The 25,454-nt window shown below is 35.5% G+C and overlaps 1 protein-coding gene across 3 annotated transcripts in view; it reads left to right on the plus strand.

The window, feature by feature from the left end:
• The window catches only part of LOC145668323 (uncharacterized), a 152,983-nt gene that overhangs the window by 40,314 nt on the left and 87,215 nt on the right, over positions 1-25,454 (plus strand). For 2 of the 3 annotated variants that reach the window (XM_081736057.1, XM_081736059.1), the window contains exons 3-6: positions 12,104-12,237; positions 19,637-19,780; positions 21,372-21,405; positions 22,656-22,932. In XM_081736057.1, the coding sequence (XP_081592183.1) occupies positions 12,104-12,237; positions 19,637-19,780; positions 21,372-21,405; positions 22,656-22,932 (589 nt within the window). The remainder of the gene's footprint in view (positions 1-12,103; positions 12,238-19,636; positions 19,781-21,371; positions 21,406-22,655; positions 22,933-25,454) is intronic. The other variant, XM_081736058.1, reaches the window with a different exon arrangement.

Here is a 25,454-nt window from a genome sequence, read left to right on the forward strand (position 1 = left end):
TATTCTTCAATACATCATGAAGACTAATTAACCTTTTAACATCAGCATTAGATAATATATGATATGTTAACTGATTATTTAATATGCTATTTACTATTTTATTTACTCTCTCCTGTACAAGATGAACAAACAAATTTGAAGATAATGGCAAATTACTATCTGAATTTAAATTTTTTTAATTATTTCTAAATCTCTTATTTATATAATACTTATGTTTTTATTTATTTGTATGTGTACCTTGGATTAATCAACAATTTAAACAAATTTACTACATATCTCTAATTTTTAAAAAAAATTCTCTAATTTCCTAATCACTTTATACTCTGTAAACAATATATTTTTACCAGTTAAGGTATTTTTAGATGGAAATCAACATTTACTTTGATTTCGGGACACGGACTTTTGTTGATAAACAGCGGTCCATCTCGCTGTTTCACTGATAAAAACATTTTGTCTACAGATCCCTATCAAAAAAAAAAAAAAAATACAAAATTATATACTAAAACTTATTCGTGTTTTATCGTTGCCAAAAACTTTTAACTTTTTTTTTTCAATGTAGTCATTGAGTCAACAACCTCTTGATTTTTACACGCGTTTTTTTTTTTCTTTTTAGACATCACTGTCTAAATCCGAATCTTCATCTTGCCTTTCCGAATCTTCATCCTTTTCACTAACAAATGGTTTTAAACGTCTTATATCAATGGTGTCAGTCTTCTCCTGTCCTTTCTTCGTCTCATATTTCACCTTATATGAGTTATTATTCATCTTTTGCACTATAACTCCACGAATGTTGAATCTTTTCCCAAAACAAGCTGGAATGCCTGCTCTTGGCATTTCACGAATCCAAACTTTTTGACCTACGTCAAAGTTAGGTTGAGAACTTCTTCTCGATCTGCTTCTTTTGAGACTTAAACCGTTTTTGTAAATTCTGGTACGCTACCTTCCTTGCTTCTTTTACAGTTCTTATTCGCTCTTCGTTTTCTACATACCCACAAGGAATGTCCAGATCTTGTTCCAAGAACGTTCTGGGTTCACGCCCTGTAAGCAAATAATATGGCGAGTGTTTGGTTCCGTCATGAATCTGTGTATTCATGGTAAACACTATGCAAGGTAAGATTTCGTCCCAATTTGTGAATTCACGGTCTATATAGTGCTTCATAATCTGTTGGTTTGACCCTATAGCTCTTTCCGATGTTCCGATACTATAGTGGGCATCTGTGTTGGCAAAGTTTAACCTCATACCAAAACGCTCAGCCATCTCTTCCATTACTCGGCTTCGATGTGTACTATGCCGGTCCATGGCTAAAATCTCAGGAATCCCATGCTTTGTAATCAACTCTTCAAAAATTACTTCTGCTATAATTTCGGAAGTTATAGCGGGAACTGCCCTAGCAATTACGTAACGTGTAGCACTATCTACGAATACAATTACGTATTTATTCCTATGATTTTTAGATCTTTTAAACGGCCCAATCTCATCCATAGTTACATGCTGGAATGGCATATAACTCGGGTATGTCTGTGGATGCAATGGTGTCCTACCAGTTTTACGTTTCTGAATTTGACAACTGATGCACTGGCTGACCTTCTCTTGGAAAAATCTTTTCATATTCGGGAAATAAATAGATTTTAATGCTCGATTATAGCAGTTCGTATAGGAATAGTGTCCACCTCCATAAATCGAACAATGCAAGTTCTTGAAAACTTGTTCCCTTAAAGAAAAAGGAATGCATAATAGAAATTTCTTTCCATTAGCCATCTTTTGAGTTCTGAAAAGTTTTCCGTCCTTAATTTCATACCAGCGGGCTTGTTTCTCCGATTTTTCGTCTGCTTCTTCTGGATGTTCTATAGCCTTCATAATCGGCCCAAAGAAAGAATCTTTCCGCTGCAATTCAGCTACGTCCACATCTTCATCGAACGTGATGTTGACTTCGAGATCTTCGGTCTTTACTGGTAACGCATCCAAATCAATATCTTCATCGGTTGGTTGAATATCCGTGTTTCTTGATAATACATCGCTCGGATTCTTCTCACCTGGACAATGCACTGGCGTATATTGGTATTGTGCCATTTCTAAACTGTACCTTAACAATTTTGGTGATAATTTTGGCGTTGTTTGTAGATACTTGATACATCTACAATCAGTGTATAACTCGAATTCTTTATTATACAAATAATAGTTGAATGCTTTAAAGGCACTCACCACGGCCAAAATTTCTAACTCCACTATATGTCTTCTCGTTTCATTAGGTCTTAACACTCTGCTATAATATGCTATAGGTGTCCATTCTCCATTTACTTGCTTTTGCATGAGTACAGCCCCTATTGATATTGTCGACGCATCGGTATACACTCTCGTCTCCAGATTTTCTCGGAATGGTGCTAATAAAGGTGCATTCATCAAAGCATCTTTTAATTTTTCAAAACTAAGTTGATGTTCCTCGGTCCATACGAATTTATGGTTTTTCCTCAACAATTGTTGAAAAGTAGCTGACATTTCTGCATAGTTTTTACAAAACTTTCGTACGTAGTTAGTCAACCCAAGGAATGACTGAAGTTCTTTTGCGCTTGTGGGTGGCTTACAAGCTTTTATTGCCTGAATCACTTTTGGACTTATTTCATAACTGGCTTCGCTCACAATGTGACCTAATGCCATTACTTTTTCCTCCATGAAGTGACATTTTTTTACCGACAACTTTAAGCCATATTTTCTTAGTCTTTGAAAAACTGAATGTAATACCGACACCATCTTCTCCTGATTGTTTACGTATAGGAATACGTCGTCCATGTAATATGACACCGCTTCCGGATGAACGTTAGCTAATGTCATAGCCCTGATTTTCGTATATATAGCAGGCGATTTGATGTATCCCATAGGGAGTTTAGAGTATTGGTAAGCACCGACGCCAGGAATGTTAAACGCCGTGTACTTTCTTGATTCCTTAGAAATCGATACAGTGTGATAAGCACTTTTAATGTCCAGCACGCTAAAGAATTTATGACCCCCCATACATGTTAGAATCTGATGTATAGGTGGCAACGCCACGGAATGGAACTTTACGTGCTTATTCAGCAGTCTACAATCCAAACAAGCTCTAATTGATCCATTAGGCTTCTTGACAAATAGCATGGGTGAATTGTAAGAGCTATTACTCTCCTCGATGATGTTTTGTTCGAGCAGGATGCTTATTTGCTCTTTAACCTTGTCTCTCATAGCTATTGGTATTGGATACTGTTGCCGTCGAAACGGAACTTCCGTTTCCAACTCTATCTTATGTTCTACTCCTTTAACTCTTCCTAACTCATTCTCTTTCCACGCAAAAACATCTGCGTAATCATAACATAACTTTTCTAATTTCTTTTTAATTTCTGGTTTAGTGTTTTCGCCAAATTTTAACCTTGTTTTATCATAGTTCTTCCTTGCATCTAACACCTCTTCAATTTCATCCTCTGTTAATCCTTCCTGTCTTAATTCTGACTCACTAATACACCCTTCTGCATCTCCAACTTTCAAATTTCTTGTTAACATGATTGTCTTATTTGATGGATTAATTATTTCTAAACACCGATTTTCTTTTGACAATATCGCTCTAGGTATAAATACTCGTTGTTCGCCCAAGAGTTGACTAGGTTAACTTCAACAGTTGTCCTAGTTCTTGGTAACAACTTCACTCTATGTCCAAGGACCCATTTCGGCTTTAAACTTGTTTTTATACTCATCGCGATATTATCGGAAACTGTTCTGGTTTCCTGATCATTTCTACAAGGTCTAGTCGGTCTCCCGAACCTTTGAACTATGATTTTACTAGTTCCATAATCTATTCGACAATTCTGTCTCTGCAAGAAATCGTTCCCGATTAACATTTGATATGGGAAATCTTTTATTATCCTAAATTCTTGGTGAAAAGTTTGATTTGAAATTTTAAACTTGATTACTGCTAATTTACTAATTACAAGAGTATTTTGCGTGATACCTTTGATCTTTGTTTGTCGTGGAATTATTTTCGCACTCGGTGGCACTAATTTCTCATTAATGATCGAAATTTGTGACCCACTATCGAGTAACGCTTTAATCTGTCTATCATCGATCTCTAATGATAAATATACCATATTGTTTTCCAAATTCACTGAGGCAATTATTTCTCTTGTTCTTACATTTCTGTTCCCTGTAAATGCGCCTCGCCCATTTACAGATGTGTTCCGTTTAAATGACTCGGACCTGCTGTTTGATAGTAAGTAGTACCATTCACTTGTGCTGGTACCACTTGCACAAATCTCTGCTGATTCTGATTATCAACATTATAGGATTGGTGACAACACGAATTCTGACAATTTCCTTGCCAGTTTCCCTGTTGACCACGTCCTCTATTATTTCTCCAATAACCACCTCGATTACCACGTTTGTTGTAAAAACCAGTATTTCCTCTATTGCTGTTTTGACTTCTGTTATTATTATTATACCAATTCTTATTCTTATTTCCGCGGTAATTATTTCGGTTATTACCTCTATACTGCCTATTATTTCTATAATACTGATTTTTCCCTTGTTTTCGTCCGTTATTTTCGTGTTTCTCTTCGTCTTGTGTTTTCGCCGATAATGCAAGCTGCAATTTGTCTATCTTTTTCTCTAACTCCGCGATCTGTGTAAGACTCTGCGGCTCTTGTTTGATTTTATTCTCTTCCTTATTCTTCCTTACAACTACGTGATCTGACTCAGATCCACTTTCGTCATCTTCTACTTGCTCCCTAATCTTTTTGACAAGATCTTTAATCGTAACTTTACCGGTTTCTTTCTTCACGCGTTTTGCAATCTTACATTTATTCTTTTCTATCTTTTGTAAATCTTCAACGAATTTGTCTAGGCTAGAGTAGGCTATCGTTCCTACTTTTTCCATATAGTATGGATGTAATCCTCCAACTATTATACCTATTTTCTTAATGTCAGTCATGTTCGAATCTAACCGTTCACAAAGAACGAGCATGTCATATACGTAGTTTATGACAGCCTCGTCTTCATGCTGCAAACGCTCCTTAATTTTATCCTCGATATATATCGTCACATTAGATTTGGTAAACTCTTCCATAATTTCTGACTGCAAATCCTTGTATTGTATTTCTGCCGAATTTTTCCGTTTCAGGAACAATTTAATCCATTGCCTCCCTACTCCTTTGAAAATGTTAGGCAATAACTCCTTTCTTTTGCTTTCGGCGATACCTGCCATTTGACAAGCATCGTCGAACTCATCAAAGAAAGAAACGATGTCATTATCGTTCTTCAGATCGAATTTAGGTAGTTTGTTAATATCCGCATAAAATGTAATATTAGACGCCATTTTAAAATCCTTATTGTTACTATTTACTAAATTTGAATCTAAATTTATGATTGATGGAAAATCTTCTGATACGGATTTAGTTACCGGACTACTTGGGAAATTGAAAACTGGTTCCCTACTTAAAATAATTTTAGGACTCGCGACTTTGTCCTGACTACAAGAAGTATTTCGTCGTTCCGGTGTCCTCACACCAAATAAATTATGCACATCAATATTTATTCCCTTACTCGCTTTCTGTGCTCTCGTTAACACAGTATTTTCATTCATTTATCTATATACTTAATTCAACTTTGATTACGAAGTGAGGGTGGGTGGTGAGGGTTAACGTAATTACTTAATCTACTTGAGTCAATGCCTTAGTCATTCGAGATCCGAACCAAATCTCGTATTGAATTGGTGAACGTTAATACTACAAAATCTTATCATACTAAATTACTTAAACTATAAATATTTAAACCGAACTTAAACCATAACCACATTGAAACCTATTCTTAAAACTAAAATTATTCCGTTGCGGGATTCGAACCATAGCTATTCTCACCATAACAATGGTGGGAAATACTATTAACATTAAAACTGTACCGGCGCGGGATTCGAACCACAGCTATCTCCACCATAACAACCTTCCACCGTCGTGCCTAGATTGCATGGGGATGAAATGATAATTGACGGTCGAAGATCGCTGCTACTCACCATCTAGAATGAGTAGGTCGAGGATGACAAAAGGAAACCACATTAAATTGACTTTCAATTAAATCTGTGTATTTTCATAAATATCGTGTATTACTGTAACTGTTCGTAGACTGTGTATTAGAGACCTGCACGGGCCGGGGCTGGCCCGAGGTCCGAAGCCCGGCCCGGCCCGCGGGCCGGGCTTGGGCGGGCCGACTCTGCTATTTCTTTGGGCCGGGCCGGGCTCGGGCGGGCCGACACTGTTATTTCTTTGGGCCGGGCCGGGCTTGGGCTGGCCGACACTGACTTATCTTCAGGTCGGGCCGGGCTGGGGCCGATCAATTGCAATTCTTTAATAATTATTGACTTTCGTTAAACGATAATTGGAATAAAGCCAAACGTTGAAGAAGTGTGTCCGTGAAAAATGTTACAAAGGATGCAATAGCTATTTACAGTTTGTGTTGCTTAGCGGGTCCACTTTCACTATACAGGATTGCAGGCATTATGCGGTAAATTGAGCTCTGACATTGACCTTCACTGAACTCAAAATATAACAAGAAGGGGTGGGAATGTTTTGCCTGTCGCTAAACAATATTGCCATCTTCACTTTATGCTAAAAATCAATTAAGTTAGATTTTTGTTACAGGGAATGGAGTTTTTGTTCTCTCGATAACAGGCAAGGTTCTAGGAGGCAATGGTACCATTCGGGAGGCAAGCGTCAGGTTGTGAACCAGAGTTTAGAAAATGTTTCTGAGTTTTAGGTCAAATTTAGTACTAAATTTTGAGAAAGTTTGGGGCTCGAGCTAATTTTTTTAAAAAATTATCGGGCCTGGGTCGGGCCAAAAACTTTTATAATTTATCGGGACCGGGCCGGGCTTGGGCCAAGAATTTTAAAAAACTTATCGGGCCGGGCCGGGCTCGGGCCGAAAATATCCAAAACTTTTCGGGCCCGGGCTGGGCCGGGCCTAGGTACGATCGGGCCGGATTGGGCTCGGGCCGAAAAATTCGGCCCGTGCAGGTCTCTACTGTGTATAAACGCCAGATCACATATCTTTAAGCATCTAAGAAGTTAACCACGAATAACTCGAACATAGCTGAGATACACGTACCTTTGAGTAAATGATGCCTGGAACTGATGTCGAAGGTCTGGATGATACAGATCTCGCTGCCAATAGTCTGTAGTGGCTGACTATTGTTAAACCATAATCCACTTTAATGGTTTACTGGAAACTATTAGATCTCCTGATCTAATCGTAGAATGGAATCACAGCTAAACGACAACTGTGATACAATTATCCGTGGTTCTCAATGATAGCTCGTCTAATCGTAGTCTCTTCCCTCTGATCCCAATCCTTTAGGACCATGAGTTTTTATACTCGGATTCCAGACATCCTGGAATTCATGTTGTTGATTTTCTGTATATCTCAGCTATTGGTAAAACATTGGTTTCACCCGAATTACATCGTGATCAAATTCTCAGACTGACAAATTTCTGCAAACTCAACGATTATGCCACAGTCAAAAGTGTGTCAATGTTATAGTATTACAACTTGATGACAATACATTCCTGAACCAAAACATTACAAATTACAAATCACAATAGCATACGAACTGACGACTTAGCGTCTAGCCGTAGCAAAACATAACATTCATCACATATACACAACATTGATGTAAACACATAAACACACACACGTGTTTACATTATATGACAACATTTAGTTTCTTTATTCTGACATAACATTCAATAATTAAGATGCTTCCTTTCCCAAAATAATATATTCCTAAATAATATCAATCGTATGTATCCACACTATGTACACAGTATTCTTGAAAAATCAAGTGTTAGTTTTGAATTTTTAAAACAATGAGCCCATTATGATCCTAAACTTATATTTTGCCTGGTGCTTTACAACAATACTAGCTATTCATGTAATTAATTTCAAAATTTTAAAATGTGTACTTTTTGAAAAATCTTAAAGTAAAAGTTTGATTTTGATTTTAAAAACACAAATTCTGTATTAGCCTATATGATGTTTTACACCACAGGAAAGAACATGAAAAATGCTGTAAAATGACACCTCAACCAGCTCCCTAGCTCAATTAGGAAAGTTGCAATTCCAATTTCAAAATACTTTGAATATGCTATTTTGGAAATTTTTACCAAACTTTACATAGCCCTATCTTCAATACCGGTTGATATATAAAGTTGAAATTTGGTATTTTTCTTTATCTAGAGGGCATCTATGTATTAGATTTCAATAAAATCTGAGATGGTGAGTTTCAGTCACTGTGTTGAATTGATATGGAATGACCCAATCATTAACTTTCATTATGCTTTCCCTTTAGCCTAAATGGCATAAACGTAGGACGTAAAACTAGAAAGGTCATTACGTTTTTCTACTTCAAACAGGGACACTCGGTCGAAAAGGTGTAACAGCTTTTTCAGGCCAGGCTTTCCGAAGAAGTTTTCCCTGGGATTTCTTCATTCATACCAGGCATATTCCGAAATAGTACGTAAAATAAAGTCCCAGGCCGCTTCCCACCTTCTCCATTCCTTTCCTTCCCCAATTCCTCGGGGAGTATGATCGCGAGGGACGTCATCCCTCATATATGTGACGGATTAACATGACCATAAATGACGAAAGCCCAGAAATCTTAATTTCTAATCCTAATCTACTTCAAGCAGTATTTCTCATCTAAAATAAGTGATCCTCGTGGCTAATCGTTTAGCGTACACACCTTTGACGTGGGAAACCTGGGTTCGTATCCTGGTGGGAGCTCATTTGGTTCGGATTCCACGTTAAGCAGTAGATCCACGTCCCATATAACCTCGCTGCTGAAAGGGACACTCAACTAAAAATCAAATCGAAAAACAATCTAAAATAGTAGGTTCTGTTTGTGTGGAAGAGGGGCGGTAAATACCAAACAGTTATTATTATTATTATTATTATTATTATTATTATTATTATTATTATTATTATCACGCTGTTGTAATGGCTAGCACATGTCTGGTGCATGTGGTCTCGGGTTCGATTCCCGATGGAAGAGCACAATATTTCTCCATCATTCATTAATAATTCGTCTCCATGAAACCAAAGAGCATAAGCGTCGGAGGTTAAACTAAAAGAATTTTAAACAAGCAAATCTTTTCCCCATTACTACGTCTTTTTGTAGCAACACAAAATTGTGTTAATATATAACAGGATTCCCACCTACCTGGAAATGTAAGGGAATTTCAAGTACGGTTGTTTATTTCTCAAAACCTATTTGTCTTTTATCTATAGAGTCAATCCATTCTAAGCGATCAAGCATGTGCCGCTCGACCATTTCCAAAAAATTATTTTTTTCATGAATGTTTATACTATATTAGGGTACTTCAAAACCACAATAATTATTTTTAAAACATCTCCTAGCGTTGCAGCTTTTGCCGCCATTTTGCGTTTTATCGATTTCAGGCGTTTACGTTGTTTTGAATATCTCAGCATGTATTTGTCGTAGCAAATTGAAAATTACTAGGCTTTTCCAACTTGTGCAGAGCTGAAACTTTGTTCTCTTAATATTTTTGCCTAAAACTACTTGAAAGGGGTGAAATCAGGGCCTACAGTAGTAGTGTTTTTGGACATTGAAGACATGTTTGGGAAGAGGAAGCAACTGACGTAGAGATCTGAATTTGTGTGTGCATGTAGTCCGGGGTCGTAAGTTTATACTCAAAAATTTGCAGACTGTAGCTGCTCCGAAAAGCCTGAAAAAATATCGTAACCCCTATTTGCATGTTCTCTGTCCATTTTCGTGTAAAGTTCTGCTATAGTGCCATATTATTCTAAAACTAAATTTTTCGACAGCCTCGATGATGTCTTCCCCATATATCTGTGATAATTTTATATATATAAAATACAGGGTGTTAATGAACTATACCGACAAACTTTATAAGGTGATTCCTCACATCAAAATAAGAGAAAAAGTTTATATAGACCTATGGCGAAAAGTGCATAGTTTCAAAGCTAGGGCTGTCCAAAATCGTGAAAAAGCCAAATTTCAAGAGGCTCTATTTCGAATTCGAGAGACTGGATAGTGATCCTTATCAGCGTCAAGGAAGTCACGCATACGCAACCCAAAAATGCATATTCAGGGTGTCTATCGGTCACGAAAAAGTCACGAAATCAGAAAGTGGTCATGAAAGTCAAGAAAAAGTCACGAAATTTAGCTTTTGGGTCTCAATTTTTTTTCTTTTTTTCTTTTTTTTTTTTTTAAATCTACAAATATAAGTACAAACTGGAAAATTTTGTTCTATAAAACGTCAAAATTCATCACCAAAAATATCTTTGATTGGCTTTAGACGCTACCAAATCACAAGCAAAGCACACTTCTATCGCATGCATAAAAATTAGGCCTAATTCGCACCCAAATTTGCTCTTGAGAAGGCTACGCAGTTTTATAGTTTGGTAAAGAAAAGGTCACGAAAGAGACGAAATTTCATTTTGGAATTTTAGTAGACACCCTGATATTTTATGAATGTTCAATGCGTGTACAGATTATTCCCTGCAGGGTGAAATTACTAGACAAGCCATCAACCGAATTTTGAGATATGTTCTGACTTTATGATTGCTCCAAAGTAGGCAAACGATAAGCCTTGATAGCAGTGAACACAGAATACTTTGGCGCGATGTCGGAAGTGTTAAGGATCGACAGTAGCATGGTCTCCCGTACTAGGGAAAACGCATGGTGAGACGTTTTCTTTCACGCTTGTAAGTGAAGAAAACGTCAATACCGTGACGAAAAACATATCACATGTTATTCCGAACAGAAATAAACATGGAGCTGCCTGTTCCTAACACTTCCGCCTTCCCTCTGAAGCATTGGATGTCCATTGTTGTTAAGGTTTATCTCCTGCCTACTTGAAATCAGGGTATATCTGAAAACTCTACTAAAAACATATTTGAGAATTACACCCTGTAAGGAATACCCTCTACACCTATTGACAATTGATGAAATACGCAATTTTTGGATTGTGTATGCGTGGCTTCCTTTAGGCTGATAACAATCACCATCCACAGTTTCTGGAATTCGAAATACGGCGTGTTGAAATTTAATTTTTTCGCGAGTTTGCACAGCCCTAGCTCAGAAACTCTGCACTTTTCGCCATAGGTCCAAATGAACTTTTTCTCTTATGTTGATGTGAGGAATCATCTATTACAGTTTGTCGGTATAGTTTTTACACCCTATATATATATATATATATATATATATATATATGTCGAAAAATTTATAGTTCTAGAATAATATTAAAGGAATTGTCAGAAGGAGCACGTATTGTTTACTTCGATAGTAATTGCGTAAATTTACTAGATATAAGGAATTCCTAAATCAACCTAATCTCCCTTTAGTGAGAGTCACTGTTTATACAGCATTTTTCTTGGTATGCTTTAACATTTTTTATATAAATAATTTATCGCCCAAGCTATAACTTGTTTCTGACGTTTTAGCAAAAGGGAATATGTTGGAATATGGCGTTGTAAATTAGTCGGACAAATGTAGCAGGGCCAGTACCTAGGTAATACACATTGTTCAAGTTAAAAACTTCTCCCTGCCTTAAGCAGGCGCGTTGGAGCATAACGTACCCCACTATTAATCTTTACTATGTGGTGACTCTGTTTAGGATTTCAACTACGAAACGAAGTTGGCCCATTGTTCTTCGACAAGTGAGCTGATGCAGTCGAATGTGTTTTATACATGTTTGAATACATGAGCTCCCTCGTGGCTAAGCGGTTAGCGTACGCGCCTTTGGCGTGGGAGGCCCGGGTTCGATTCCCGGCGGGAGCTCATGTGGTTCGGATTCCACGTTAATCAGTAGGTCCACGTCTCATATAGCCTCGCTGCTGAAAGGGACGTTAAACTCAAAATCAACTCAACGTTTGAATACAAAATATTCTTTGATTATTTCAGGTGGATGCTAATTGGGAACATAACAATATTTCAATAAATTTAATGTAGTTAGCAATCCTGAGTTTATTAGTATCATTAGAAATAAGTGATTAAGTAATATGATAGTATACTAAATGACTGAAAGTTAATTTTGAATATCACAACTTTTTCAGAGAAAGGAGACCAAGACACTGAATCAGAGACTCATAGTAATCCAGACGAAAATCACGAGATGTCTTTTGATGAAGACGAAACCAGAGAAGAATCTGAGATGAATAATGAACATATTGAGGATGAATCAGAAGAGGTAAGTGATTATTTCTCTTTAAAAAAATAAATAAATAAAATCTTTGGCAAACATAAACAAAAAAAAAAAAAAAAAAAAAAAAAAAGTAAAAACATCATCAGTCAACTAAGAGGTAAACTAAGCTTCCAGTAGGCGCTATATTGGAATCTAGTCACTTGCTACTCTTGGCAGGTTGAAAATGGGAAGAGCTCAGTAGAGGAAGATTAATTGTTCGGGACAGATTTGTCAATAAGAATTCAAGAGGGAGAAAGATTATCAGCGAATAATATATATATAAAATATGCCAAATACTAATATCCCATCACAGTTATCTGTGCTTCTTACCTGTCTCGCAGAAGTTGGTTCAACGTTAATGTTCATGAATTGATCAGATTACTTGTTTGAATCTTCGTTTCATCTTTATAATTACCTAGTAAAAACCTCGGAAGAAAACTCATGATTTTCTCGGTAAATGCAATTTTACCTACCCACTCATAGTCCACCTGAGAACCTATCTTACTCCAAGGGGACCAGCAAACTTTAAAATTTCAAATATAATTGTTTCTACTCCTGGTGGCCGGAGCAAACGTATCTCCACTTTGTTGAAGGGGGACACGGTGGCTCAGTGGTAGAGCGTTCACCTCTGGTGCTTGGGGTCCCGGGTTCGATCCCAGCCCCCGTGGGTTGAACTTTGAACTTTGTGGTGGACAAACACCGTGCTCGTGGGTTTTCTCGGGGTTCTCCCACTTCATTCATTCCACTCATCTTTCATCATCACCGTCTCCTTTAGCCTAACCGGCATAACCGTGGGACGTAAAACTTAAAGATTCCATTTCATTTCCACTTTGTTGACTGCCCAACTCGGTATGTAGTCATTCCCATCATGTCTGAGACAATCTACTATCTGCTGTTCGGACCATCATCGAATTTTACCATTTAATATCATACCAGCTTCCATAGATACATTTTCATTAAACATCCAGTGTTCCACACGTTGATGGTCGCGATATTTCTGATGAATTCTAAACACGTCCAGTCTCAAAAGCCCAGCATAGAGCTCATAAGTACCGCAGTTTGTCCTAATAACTACTATTTTTACAAACTAACTCATTGTAGTCCGTGTACGCCAATCGTTTCATGGAGCGTTTGTAACAATAAAATCTAGCACTCATCTAGCTTTTCCATCTTGCTTCGATTCATAGACCACCTAGTACTCCAAACATAGCATTAAAGCGGACTCACGTTTCTCGCTATAACAAATGCCGATAAATAATCACATATTAATATTTAGTCTTATCTCCATGGAAACAAATCATGGCTTAAAGAAATTAAAAAAAAAAAAAATCGCAACTGCCCAGTACTATATTGAATAAATTTATTTTGCCCATGATATCCATTTTTGTAACATGCTTAAAATTTTAATCTACTTTGATACACAAATTTTATTCCAAGCGCAACGGTCATTTATTCAGATGTATAAATAAACATTCCAGGAACTTGTGGCAGTGCCACTCCGAACAAGAAACCTCAGCGCGTACTATAATACTAAGGAAACAATTCATATATACAGACGTCCGTTATTCTATCTAACTTTTATTATTCTTCATTTAAACAAAAATAAAACGTCTCGAAAATCTATCAATGTTGGTGTTTATTGTTTTCAGGTTCATGATTCAGCTCATGACAAATTTTATCAGTAAATCAATAACAAAATCATTCATAATTTATATCCGGTTTGAAGACTGCATTACACAGATCTATAATGAATCATGTCAATATAATTTATATAATTTTTCCTTTCTATTATTATGTATTTAATTTGTTTAATAAAGACTTTCTGCTTTCAACGCACACTTATTTATTTAATTTATATATGTGTTTATGTATCATATGCCGGGATCTATGCCTAGTTTTCCATATTCAGTTTGATGTCCGAATCAGGAACATCCCTTGGCAGTTTATGCCCATAACACAAAATACATTTTATATATTCCTCTCTTTTTAAATTAAAAGATTCAAAATAGTTAGAGCCGGAGAACTTAAGAATGTCCAATTTTAGATGAGATAACTTCATTTTTGAACAATGTTATTAGCATCGTTCGACAGAAACGATATATTCACATCCACTTTCTATTAACATTATATTTCCGTCTGTCTCAACTTTGCTTATTTTCCATATTATTATCACAAATCATACCTCAGTAGCACGGGCTTTCAGTCCCGTCATCCTTTTTAGTACATAGAATTAACACAACAATAATACAATTAATAACTAGCCTACTTAATCTAAAATGCTATACATAAACTAACTAACCTAGCTAACTTAAACTATCCATTTATTACTGATAAAATAAATTTCGACCTGATTAATATAGATATTCACATTGAATTTTATCGTCCCTTAACAATTAACTCTAGGTTGGATAACCAGTGCATAGATAGTATGAATCACCCTCATATACATATCATTAAAGATGAAATAAGAAGATATGATATTTGCTTAGTTTAATGTTAAAACTTGATTTCATACTTGATTAATAATGAATCACCAATACTTGAGTTGAAAAACTACTCCAACGAAAGCGACCTGCAAATGTGAACTCTCAACTCGACCTAACCTAAATTGGTAAGTATCGTTATTCTATTGCAATAATTTCATTATGTAACAGTTTGTGTACCATTTTAGTTACTTTTCTCGCTCGATTATATATATAGATAGATATATGACTTTGTCTCGCTAGATAATATACCGTAGCATCTTATAATTCAGTGACAAGAAATTAAGACGTATCGCTTAAGAAGCAAATATGTTTAACATGTTCCCTTATAGTCTGATCAGATGCGTGCAACCGCGAATCTACTTTAATTAGTCATAGTAATAACATATACTCCTATTAAACTTGTAGAAGAAAACATCTGATAAATACATTTTTTGTTAAGAAGATCCAGTTCACTTTTTACAAAATTAAAGGTTTAAGAAAACAGGCCCTGTAAAACTATTCGTAAGATGGCGATCTTTATTACTTTTGGCTATTTTTTTTTTTTTTTTTTTTTTTTTCAATTTTAATTACGTTACCTTCTAAGTCCACCTGGCCTTTATATCTATCCAAACATTGTTTAATATCCGAAACTTCCTTTTTAAATACATTCCGAAATTTCATTTTTATTATTAATTCACTAAATTTCTGGGCGCAGGCTATACGGTGAGAATGTTATTTACACTATCTTCTTTTAACTGCACTTACGCCATCTATTGACACAAACCGTATAATTATGGTAGTAATAATTCCCAACTTATCATTAATTGTTGTGATATTTAAATTCTCCCTTCTTATTAAAGAAAATTATCTGTAACTCCATTTCAATTTTACTATGATAGTTTTTGGTAAAATAATCGGCAAGTCATATGTATACCGCACTCGTACAATCTCTTAACTAAATTTATATATTACCTACTTCTGTACCTATTTAACGCACGTCAACATTAATGGCACACAAGTAAACTTTTATTTAGAGCAGGTCAACATTACACGCACCACAAATAAACAACTTGTATTAAGTGTAGGTCAACATTACGTTCACAACAAACAGCTCGTATTAAGTGCAAGTTAACCTTACGCGCACAACAAATAAACGAACTCTTATACCTAACAATAAACATTATTAATTTCGAATGATACGATTTACTTATACCAAAAGCAGGTCGTAACACCATCACCGTCCTTAATGACGTTAGATTTTGAAAATAAACAGCTCGAGACTTGCGTCCTATGAACAGCATTGAAGCTTCGAATTGGTACTTTCCACTCTGGAAGTAAAGAAGTTTGATGGTGTACAATTCCATTTTAATGTTGACTTGTTTGTGCCTTTGAGGGTTAAAATCGTAAATAGGATCTCTATCATGTTCATATGTTGTTGGTTCTACATGTTGGTTTTCGCCAAAATCCTTAGTTTTCGAAACTAGGGAAGCAAACAGGTTCCTTCTTGTTGACAGTTCACTCACGGGTTACTGATACTGAATGAAGAAAACTGATCCAAGCGCTTAATCATATTTCAGATACCGTGTTTGAAATATTGTGGATGTTGATACTTATTAAATCACAAATCCGGTTGTATAGTTGATAGATAGTGTTCGCTTCTGGGGCTAAAGTTCTTGTGTTCAAAGTATGGGTGCGCCATTTCGGTTTTGTTGTAAATATACTGCGGGTTTTCTCGGGATTCTTCCGGTTCCCCCTTATTCACGTCCTTTTCATCGTTACATCATTAACTCAGTAATTACTTTCTCGTTTCTGGACATTAAACTAATGCTTTAATGTGAAATGTAATTGTTGAACAATTAATGTCCGTCCGTCAATAACGTAAGATCCCTTCAGCAATTTTGAAACTACGAATGTGCAATAATTGACGGCTTTTAACTGTGTAAATAATGTTGCGGGACACGATTTTATTTTTCTCAGAAATAAGCTGTTCCCTTTGCGCTTTCTGGTGTAGAAATTTGTTTACTTTAGCGGCAGTATTCGTTGCTGGAAAAATATAATTTTGTAAATAAAGACAAGACAATTGAATAAACGGCTAAAAATAATACACTCGGTTTTCTTTTATCTGTCATGTTGTTCTCGAGTTATAACAGTTTCTGTATTTTTCTGACAGATTTTCGCCTTATATATATATATATATATATATATATATATATATATATTAGACTTTCAAACTGTGCTGTGCATAATTGTTGGTAGTCTTACAGAACTGCTTTGCCTGTCCATCTATCGAGGGGTATCAGCAAAAACGGTAAGAGGGATCGAGATTTTTTTTTCAATCTATGAAATGTTCCAAAAATAGCTTCTATATCCTCCGTTAACCCTTTATTCAAACCAGAAGTGATGGTTCAAATTAGACATTTCCAGTTCCAACGTTTATCGGCATAAAACTAAAGCGGTAGCAGATAGCGAGAAGCTATTTTCTTTTTACAAACGATTAAACGTTTTAAGACGTTAGAAGACTAGCCACAACACACTACCAAAACCGGAAGCGGTTCAGATTTACTATTCCTGTTTCAGTAGTGATTTTCGTAGAGCAAAAACGGTAAAAGATATCAAGAAGCGGCTTAATGGTATCGATTCAGTATTCCAAGAATAGGTTTCATCTCTGTTGAAGCTCTGTTCAAACCGGAAGTAGTTCAGATGACCTGTTTCCTGTTTCAACATTCATTGTCATAGAATGAAAACTAAGAGATAGCGAGAAACATTTTTGCAAACGATTCAGCGTCTCGAGACAACATAACCGTCCGCAACACTTTACCAAAACTGGAAGTGATTCAAACACAATTACTTCCGGTTTAATACTAGTTTTCATTGAGCAAAAACTGGAAGAGAGATCTACATGAAATTTTTACAGTTGAATCAGCCTGCAAGGAATAATTCCCGTCTCTTCCGTTAACCCTCTTTTCAAACCAGAAGTGGTTCCAATTAACTTATTTCCGGTTTCAACGTTGATTGCTATAGAACAAAAATGGTGATACCGACAAAGTTTCTTGCAGTCGATTCAGGTCTAAGAGAACATATTACAACACTACCAAATCGGAAGTGGTTGAATTTACTAGTACCTGGTTTCAATACTGATTTTCATAGAGCAGGAACTGTAAGAGACATCGAAAAGCGGATTTTTGCAATTGATTTAGCGTCTCTAGAAGAGGTTCTGTCTATTCCCTTAATCCTCTAGTCAAACCGTCTTTGTAGAAAAATTAACTTTCGTTAAACCGGCCTCACATCGTCACACGTGTAATAGAATGGGGAGGGATTCTAAACACGAATAATAAGATCATATAGTTATCCACCTACCTTCTGTTCCAATATGTCTCTAGGTAAGTATCAGATCATTGAAATCTCGATTAAGTTTTCGCGATCACCTTACTTTCTCCTCTTCTATTGTCGCTTGAAAGTTACCTATGTCTTCGGCGAAAGGTAGATTCTAATTTGTTCACTGAATGTAGCGAGGGGGAGCACTAAGGGAGCGCCTCCACTAGTTCTGGTCTGCGAATTCCAAACTTCCTAAGAGTTGTGAATCCAAATAATCGCAATATGCTGGAATTGCTCATTTCAACTCGTGCGAAAAGTGTGTCGTCTGCAATTGAAGCGATGCAGTTCTCCGCGCTGAAAATTTCTTCAAAAGCATCGTTTGGGGAAAAATAGGAGAAAATCAAGTGCGAATAAAAAGTTCTAGAAGTTACAAAGGATTGTGTACTTTATCATGTGCATTTAATCCAAATAGTTGAGTCTGAATTCAATAACTGTTCATACTAAAAAAGATATGCCTCCACTTAAGATCGAACCCTTGACTTCATATGTCTACATTTTATTTATATTTTCGTTTTACATTATCATAATTATCCAGACGTATATTGTGTAAGATGAAAATATGAATGGAGTGGACAGTGGCGTCTTCATGGCTGTCTAGAAGAAACTTAATACACCATAAACATAATATAAGTTCCGTAATGTGCAGGAACATTATATTTATTGAGACAGTATGACAAAATGGAAAGTTAAGTGAGTACAAGTGTTGCATGTTATCGCTTTCTCAGGAGCTTAAGGTGACAGTTTACAAGCATAAAATTTTACATTGATTCTTTTAAAGGCGCACAGCAGGGTGTCTATCGGTCACGAAAGTCATGAAATCAGAAAACGGTCCTGAAAGTCGAGAAATTTAGCTTTTGGGTCACGATTTTTTTTAATCCGCGCAATTAAAAGTATGGACTGGAAAATTTTGTTCTATAAAACGTCAAAATTCCCCACCAAAAATGTCTATGGTCGGCTTGAGATGCTACCAAATCGCAAGCAAAGCACGCTTCTATTGCATGCATGAAAATTCGGCCGAATTCACACCCAAATTCGCTCTTGAGAATGTTGCTAAATTTTTATAGTTTGGAGGAGAAAAGGTTATGAAATTTCATTTTGAAATTTTAGTTGACACCCTGACAGTGATGTAGTTTGCATTCTCAAATTTTCGGATCTAGTGGAAGCTGTTGAGTTCGCATTCGTGTATGGTTTCACTGGAGACGCAGCCTAAGGCAATAGAGCATGCGTAGGAGAAACGCAGTAGAATGGTGTCATTTTTATGAGCTTCGAAAGGATACATGCAAAACGGAATGGATTAAAAATCTGAATTTCAGATATTACATGTAAAAGCGCTGAGTACTTATTACTTCATTGGATATACAGATATTCAATTAGCATACACCAATTAATATTCTTCTAATATAAGGAAAATCGACAACAGCAAGGTGTTACTATGGGTGGTATATCGTAATTTTGTGTTACATTTGTCTTTATTGTTTGAATACTTGTTAAAATATTGGAATTTTGAATCATGCCTATGACGTCTGATGAAGATTTTTTCTCTTTTTTTTTTTTTCGTTGAATAGCCCCAGCCAGTTTCTGAAAAGGAGGAGAAAGTCGAAACCGAAAAGAATGAAGAGAAGAGAGTTCCGGAGAGCAATGGTGCTGATAACGAAGATTCTATTAATTTAACAATTGGTGAAGAAGATGAAAAATTATTAGCCGGAGAGGTATGTGTATATTATTGTTGATAGAATACTGAGTGCAATTATTTATTAGAAACAACCCACAATGTAACTTGTTAATTAAAAGATGTTACACAAATCCCAGAAAGCTATAATGTGCAGGAGGTTAGTTGTATGATGTATGTATTTAGGTCTGGTATAGCAGATGATATTGTAGCTTATTCCATTTTATGAGAACATCTTTTTCTGAATGTAAAATCCAATCCATTATAGATCTCTCTCGGCTTCCTAGTCCCAAGGAGACGCGACAAATTGTTGATTTACCCAGTTGGTTTTGATTAGATATAATTTATGAACTGTAGTTTCGAATCATTAGGAAGGAAACCTTACGATGTTAAGCGATGATCAAAAATTGAAATTGTATTGAATCCTCTGAATTTTGATCACGTTTTCTATGTGCAATGTTATTATCGTTGTTTGGGATTTGAGGAGAGTTTTGGCAGCTAAATCCGATTGAAGAAGAACCGTTTATAAGAGACTGTGTTAGTTGAATGTTAAACATATTAATAAAGACGTAAAGTACAACTGAAGTCGATTATTGGCATAATGATTTTTCTTTAAGAAATTTATTTCATATTTAATAAGGAGACGTTCGCTACAATTCACTGAGGTATTTAATAGAACATACAGAGTATAATAATGGACTACTTTGATGGTAATGATTCTTTTAGTCCTTTGATTTCAAAGTGATTTCCAGAGAACATCTCATTAAATGTATACAGTAATATAAAATCAAGTAGTGCAGTTCTCTTTGGAGAAAATAATAGAACAGCAGATAAGTTGACGAAGAATATGCTATTATTTGTTACATGTTGTAACAGTGAATGCGATTAGCCATATAATTGGAACTCAAGATGTCTAATAACAATGCTCGTAGTATTTCAGTCAAATTTAAGAAATAGGTAGTGGAACTTCGCTAAAAGATAGATTGACTCAGTACTCAGGTAAACCGTGCAACCTTATTAGTATCTGTTTATAGTAATCGCAGAGAGCACTTGATTTCACGGCTCGAACTTCATTGTGCAAATAACTGAATTACGTAATAATGAACGCATCATGATACCAAGAGTATTTTAATTACTATTCAAAAGTTGTACTGTGGGTCTACCTTGTTGATTACGTCTTTATGAATTTTCCTGCTGTTTGAATCACTTATTCTGTCTTCTCTCAACAGGTGAAGTCACCATATGAAGTTCGAATCACTTTTATTTTAAAATATATATATATATATATATAAAGGGTACTAAACATTGAACAAGTGACCTCTTGTAAAAAAAATCATTATCTTGCAGCTGAAGAACAAGATATTTCGTTAAAGTGATCGAATCTTCATGTGATTCCTGTATCTTTTGAGAAAGGTAAAGAATAAGTGACTGAAATCGTTCATGGAAACTCCTCGAGTTCTAACTATTGGTTCAATTTGTCTTTGGGTAAGATAGATTAAAGTGCTCCCATTTCTTGGCACGCTTTTTTCATCTATACCCATTATCCAATATTTATTTATCACATGGTATATTTCAGTGGAGCTAAATATAGTTTGAGATAAATTATTGTTTTCCTTATTTTTTCTTTACAGGAAGAAAGTAGTAGTCAGGAGCGAGAAAAGAAAGGTAAGGTATCGATCTTTAATCTAATAGAATTTGTCGTTTGTGTGATAAAATATAAAATCAAGAGCCAGTATCAGTTGGATACATGTTTATAGGGGTTTGAAGTTATTGTGTCGAATTTGGGGGCAGGATTTAAAAACATACATATATGTTGTTGGTACTGCTGTTAATATTTCTTTTCATTATGACTGCGATGATCGGGGAAAAGAAAAGTGACAGCTTGTATAATTTTCATATTCAACAGATAATTCAATATCTTACTAACTACGGAAAATGTGAATATAAAACAAGATGTTCGTGAATGTATACGATGCAGATGTATTTTTGTTTTTATATATGTTTTAGTCAATGGTTGCTAAAGCTAATGCCTTGTGGTGGTTTCCGAGTAAGTTTCGCTGTCGTTTTTTCTTACTAAAAAAAAAAGGAAAAAGAGCAAAGTACAACGTATTTCATATTGCTATACAGTGACTGCGGACATTGAGTGAGTGCTGGTATATATGTGAAAAAGGAGAATCTACAGTGCCATTGTGAACTTATTTTTACAAATTACTTACATTATTTTGGCGTGCTAGTACGGTTTTGATTATTTCATTGGACTGCGAGTGCTAGTGACATGTATGTTTTATAAAATATTTGTGACACGTGCGCTGAGTTGATAGTGTGAAATCATCGAAATTTTAAATTTCCTGCCTTCTTTTTGATCATGGCTCTTGATTTTATTCACTGTTTGTTTACATATTTTTTATTTTCCAAATTTCTCCTATGATAATGACAAACATCTAGAGTATCTTAATACTTTTTTTCTGTCTCGTTAATTAACCAGAAAAAGTAATTGCGAAAAGTCAAAGAATTCTCAGATTTAAACAAAAAAATATATATTGAAATCTTTACTTCTGAAGATACAGGAACCACAGTCTTAGAAGTGGACTACTTGCTGTTTTATCCCCTTCATGCCCCATTAAAAAAAAAAAAAATCTAGCATCTCTGTACTTTTTTTTTCTACGTACTTTCAACATAATTGTATTAAAGGAAGGTAGCTCCTCCTTTATCAGAATTGCTCGAGTCAGGTAAGTGAAGCAGAATTGAGTCAGTTACTTCAGGGCGTCAACCTGTCTCTCAGGTGGCAGAGTAATGATTATCCACTCTTTCAGTAGTAGATGATCGACTGGATATCAGCTGGTCTCCTCCACATCCAGAGACTGCCCCTGTTATTGCACCTTTCTCAGTAAATGACACCATTCACCTGTCTACAGTGTCCAAGCCTACTGGTGATGATAATGCTTCCTTGATTGTCCATGTAGATGAGGGTGAAGCTCAAGAATTGAATCTAGATGCCGATGGCGATGCCAAGATTGCCGAAGAGGAAGAAGAGGACGAGAAACCACCTGCGAGCCTCGACGAGGATGGGGCAGAAGGGGAAGTGAAAGAGGGTAAGACACAAGAAGGCGACGAAGAGGACAAAGAAGCTCAAGGTGATAAAGAGAAGAAAGAAGATGATGAGAAAGATGAAAAAGGAGATAAAAACAAGAGGTTGGTTCTTCAATCTGGGTTTGTATTTAAAATATTATACCAATTCAGTGGCAATAATTGTTGGAAGTTAACACGTTATCATGAAACGTGCACAGTAATTTTAGATTAATTTCTTTCCGCGAATTTTCTAACTTCGTATCATAATTAGCCGAGCAGAAGTTACTAGGTATTTCGTCCAGTGTGGAAATCAATATTTATTGATAGGAGTATTGCTTTGTTGTGCCGTTTTATAGTGTGCATAGTTGTAATTGGCGTATTGCACAAGGAAGGGATTGGTTTCTTCGTATTTCTCAAATTAGCGTGTAGTTCCCTTAAATATTCGTGTATGGGTGGTTACACAAAGAAATGCAATGTTATTTTAGATATGGAATTACTTCAACTTCCATACTAGTGCGAGACTAGCAATTACGTAACTTTGAAGAAATAGGAGAACGTTGATATCCAAATATATACCGCATTGATACATCAGTTCAAGATAAATCCAGTAGATAGTTATTTGCCAACTTTATATTTTAACCTTTTCGGTTGGCAGGGGTGGGACTGTGTTGTTAAGGTGTTGCAGCCAATATTATTTTATTATTAAAGATAAATGTATTATACACTTCCGAAGCAGTACTAGTTGTAATTTTATAAAATATTAAGTCATAATTCGTATCGAAAGGGCTGAGACCATGATGCTGCAAATGTGAGGAAATATAAACTGCTTCCAAAATTATTACACGTAAACTTTGCTCTAAAATATTTACGTCATAAGATTTTTGTATGGAGGGAAGATGTGACCAAAACACAAGTACTTACTGCTGCTTACTATTAAGAATGACCAAAATTATATTATTAAAAATGAAGATCTTTCGATGATCTACATAAGAGGAGATGGTTTTTGATTTCCCCGCCAATAATCTTGCTACACAGTGAAAGCACAGCAGTTTCAATTTGATGTCGACGAATATTAATCTTACTAAACATTGTTTGCTGTAAGAAGTTTCATAATTTGCCTTATAAAGAAAGGATCAAGCCTCGCAAATCGCAGATCATGTTAACATCACAAAATATTGGTGTTCCACATATTATAAGGCAAGTTGTTGTAACCAGAGCTAACAGTTTATCATTATGTAGTGGGCTCAGAGAACCAAAGAGCGTACCTCGATTTTAGAAGGAAACTGGCAACACAGCCGAACATATTTTTCAAGAACGCGTTTGTATTCGATGACAGTGCAGTTTGTACTGCGGAAGCCATTATTTACCAAAACACTTTGCATTTAATGTAACTATTCTCGTGATTCTCACTTATTGTAAATAATCATCGACGAAAACTAAAAGTGAAAGGTATGACCAACACATTATGTAAAATAGGAAATTGTATACGTGTTGTAGTGTAATGCCATGTGTGTGTGTGTCTGGGGGTGTGATTGCGCGAGTATATGAATATATGTATAAGTATTAGATAGGTAGGTGTAAAACTAGACAGCTCTAAGTTGTTTCAGATTTAAAACTATAATCTGCCGAGGAATTCAAAATACAACTACATACACATATACTCGCTGAAAAGTAGGTTTTATTATTATTATTATTTAAAGAAAAGTATTTGTGCATGATTAAATATCTATAAAACACAAAAGCGTGCGAAATAATACAAATAAATGAAACGAGGAAATGGAAGTTCAACCTGCTTAAGTCGTAGGAAGTTCAACTAGAGGTTTTCAGTGTATTTATTATTTTATTTAAATATGTTTAGTAATTTTTTTCATTATTTTGGATGAAATATGCAATGTGATCGCAGTGAGCTTTTGTGTATCCTACAGAAACTTCGTAGAATAGACATCATAAAATCAACTTGAGATTTAATACAAGAAAGATATGCAAAATGATATCGTGGCTAGTCCTTAACAAAATTTCTGTGTCAGAACAATTGATACATTTTTCTGTGAATTATTTTTGGGAAATGATACGCATTTAGAGAAAATTGTGGTTACAAAATTGAATATACTTCATTTGCGGACAAATTGGGAACATACTCAAAGTAAGCCATATATATGAAATAGTCGTATTGACCATAACTTAGTGAGATTTGAGGTTACGATTATTAATATACAGTCCCTGTATTATTATTATTGTTGCAAGTTCAAAACTTCTACATGCAAATACATAATTAACTTAATATGGCAGATAAATTGCAGTTTGATATTTGACAAGTAGAATGTTGTGTGTTATATCTTTCAATTGAATAGTCATCGACACCTGTCTTTATGTAGTAAACAGAAATGCAAATTTTGAAATATTGCGAAACCAAACTATTGCACTTAGATACATATATCAAAATAATGCGGAAGAATTATTTTAAGAGGAAACATAGTCGTTCGAGTGCTTGAGTGAACTTTAGGTCAGAGGAATTTCAACTGGCGTATCGATTTAAAATTAAGAGAAATGAAAGGTGTTAATTTATCAGAATCATTTAAATCTCAGCGGTTAATGAGAGTGAAAATATTCTTCACATACGTTCCTTAGTACCGTATGAAGCTTAG

The sequence above is a fragment of the Thermobia domestica genome, chromosome 13 (assembly GCF_964235325.1).
Source record: "Thermobia domestica chromosome 13, izTheDome1.hap1.1, whole genome shotgun sequence".
NCBI lineage: Eukaryota > Metazoa > Arthropoda > Insecta > Zygentoma > Lepismatidae > Thermobia > Thermobia domestica.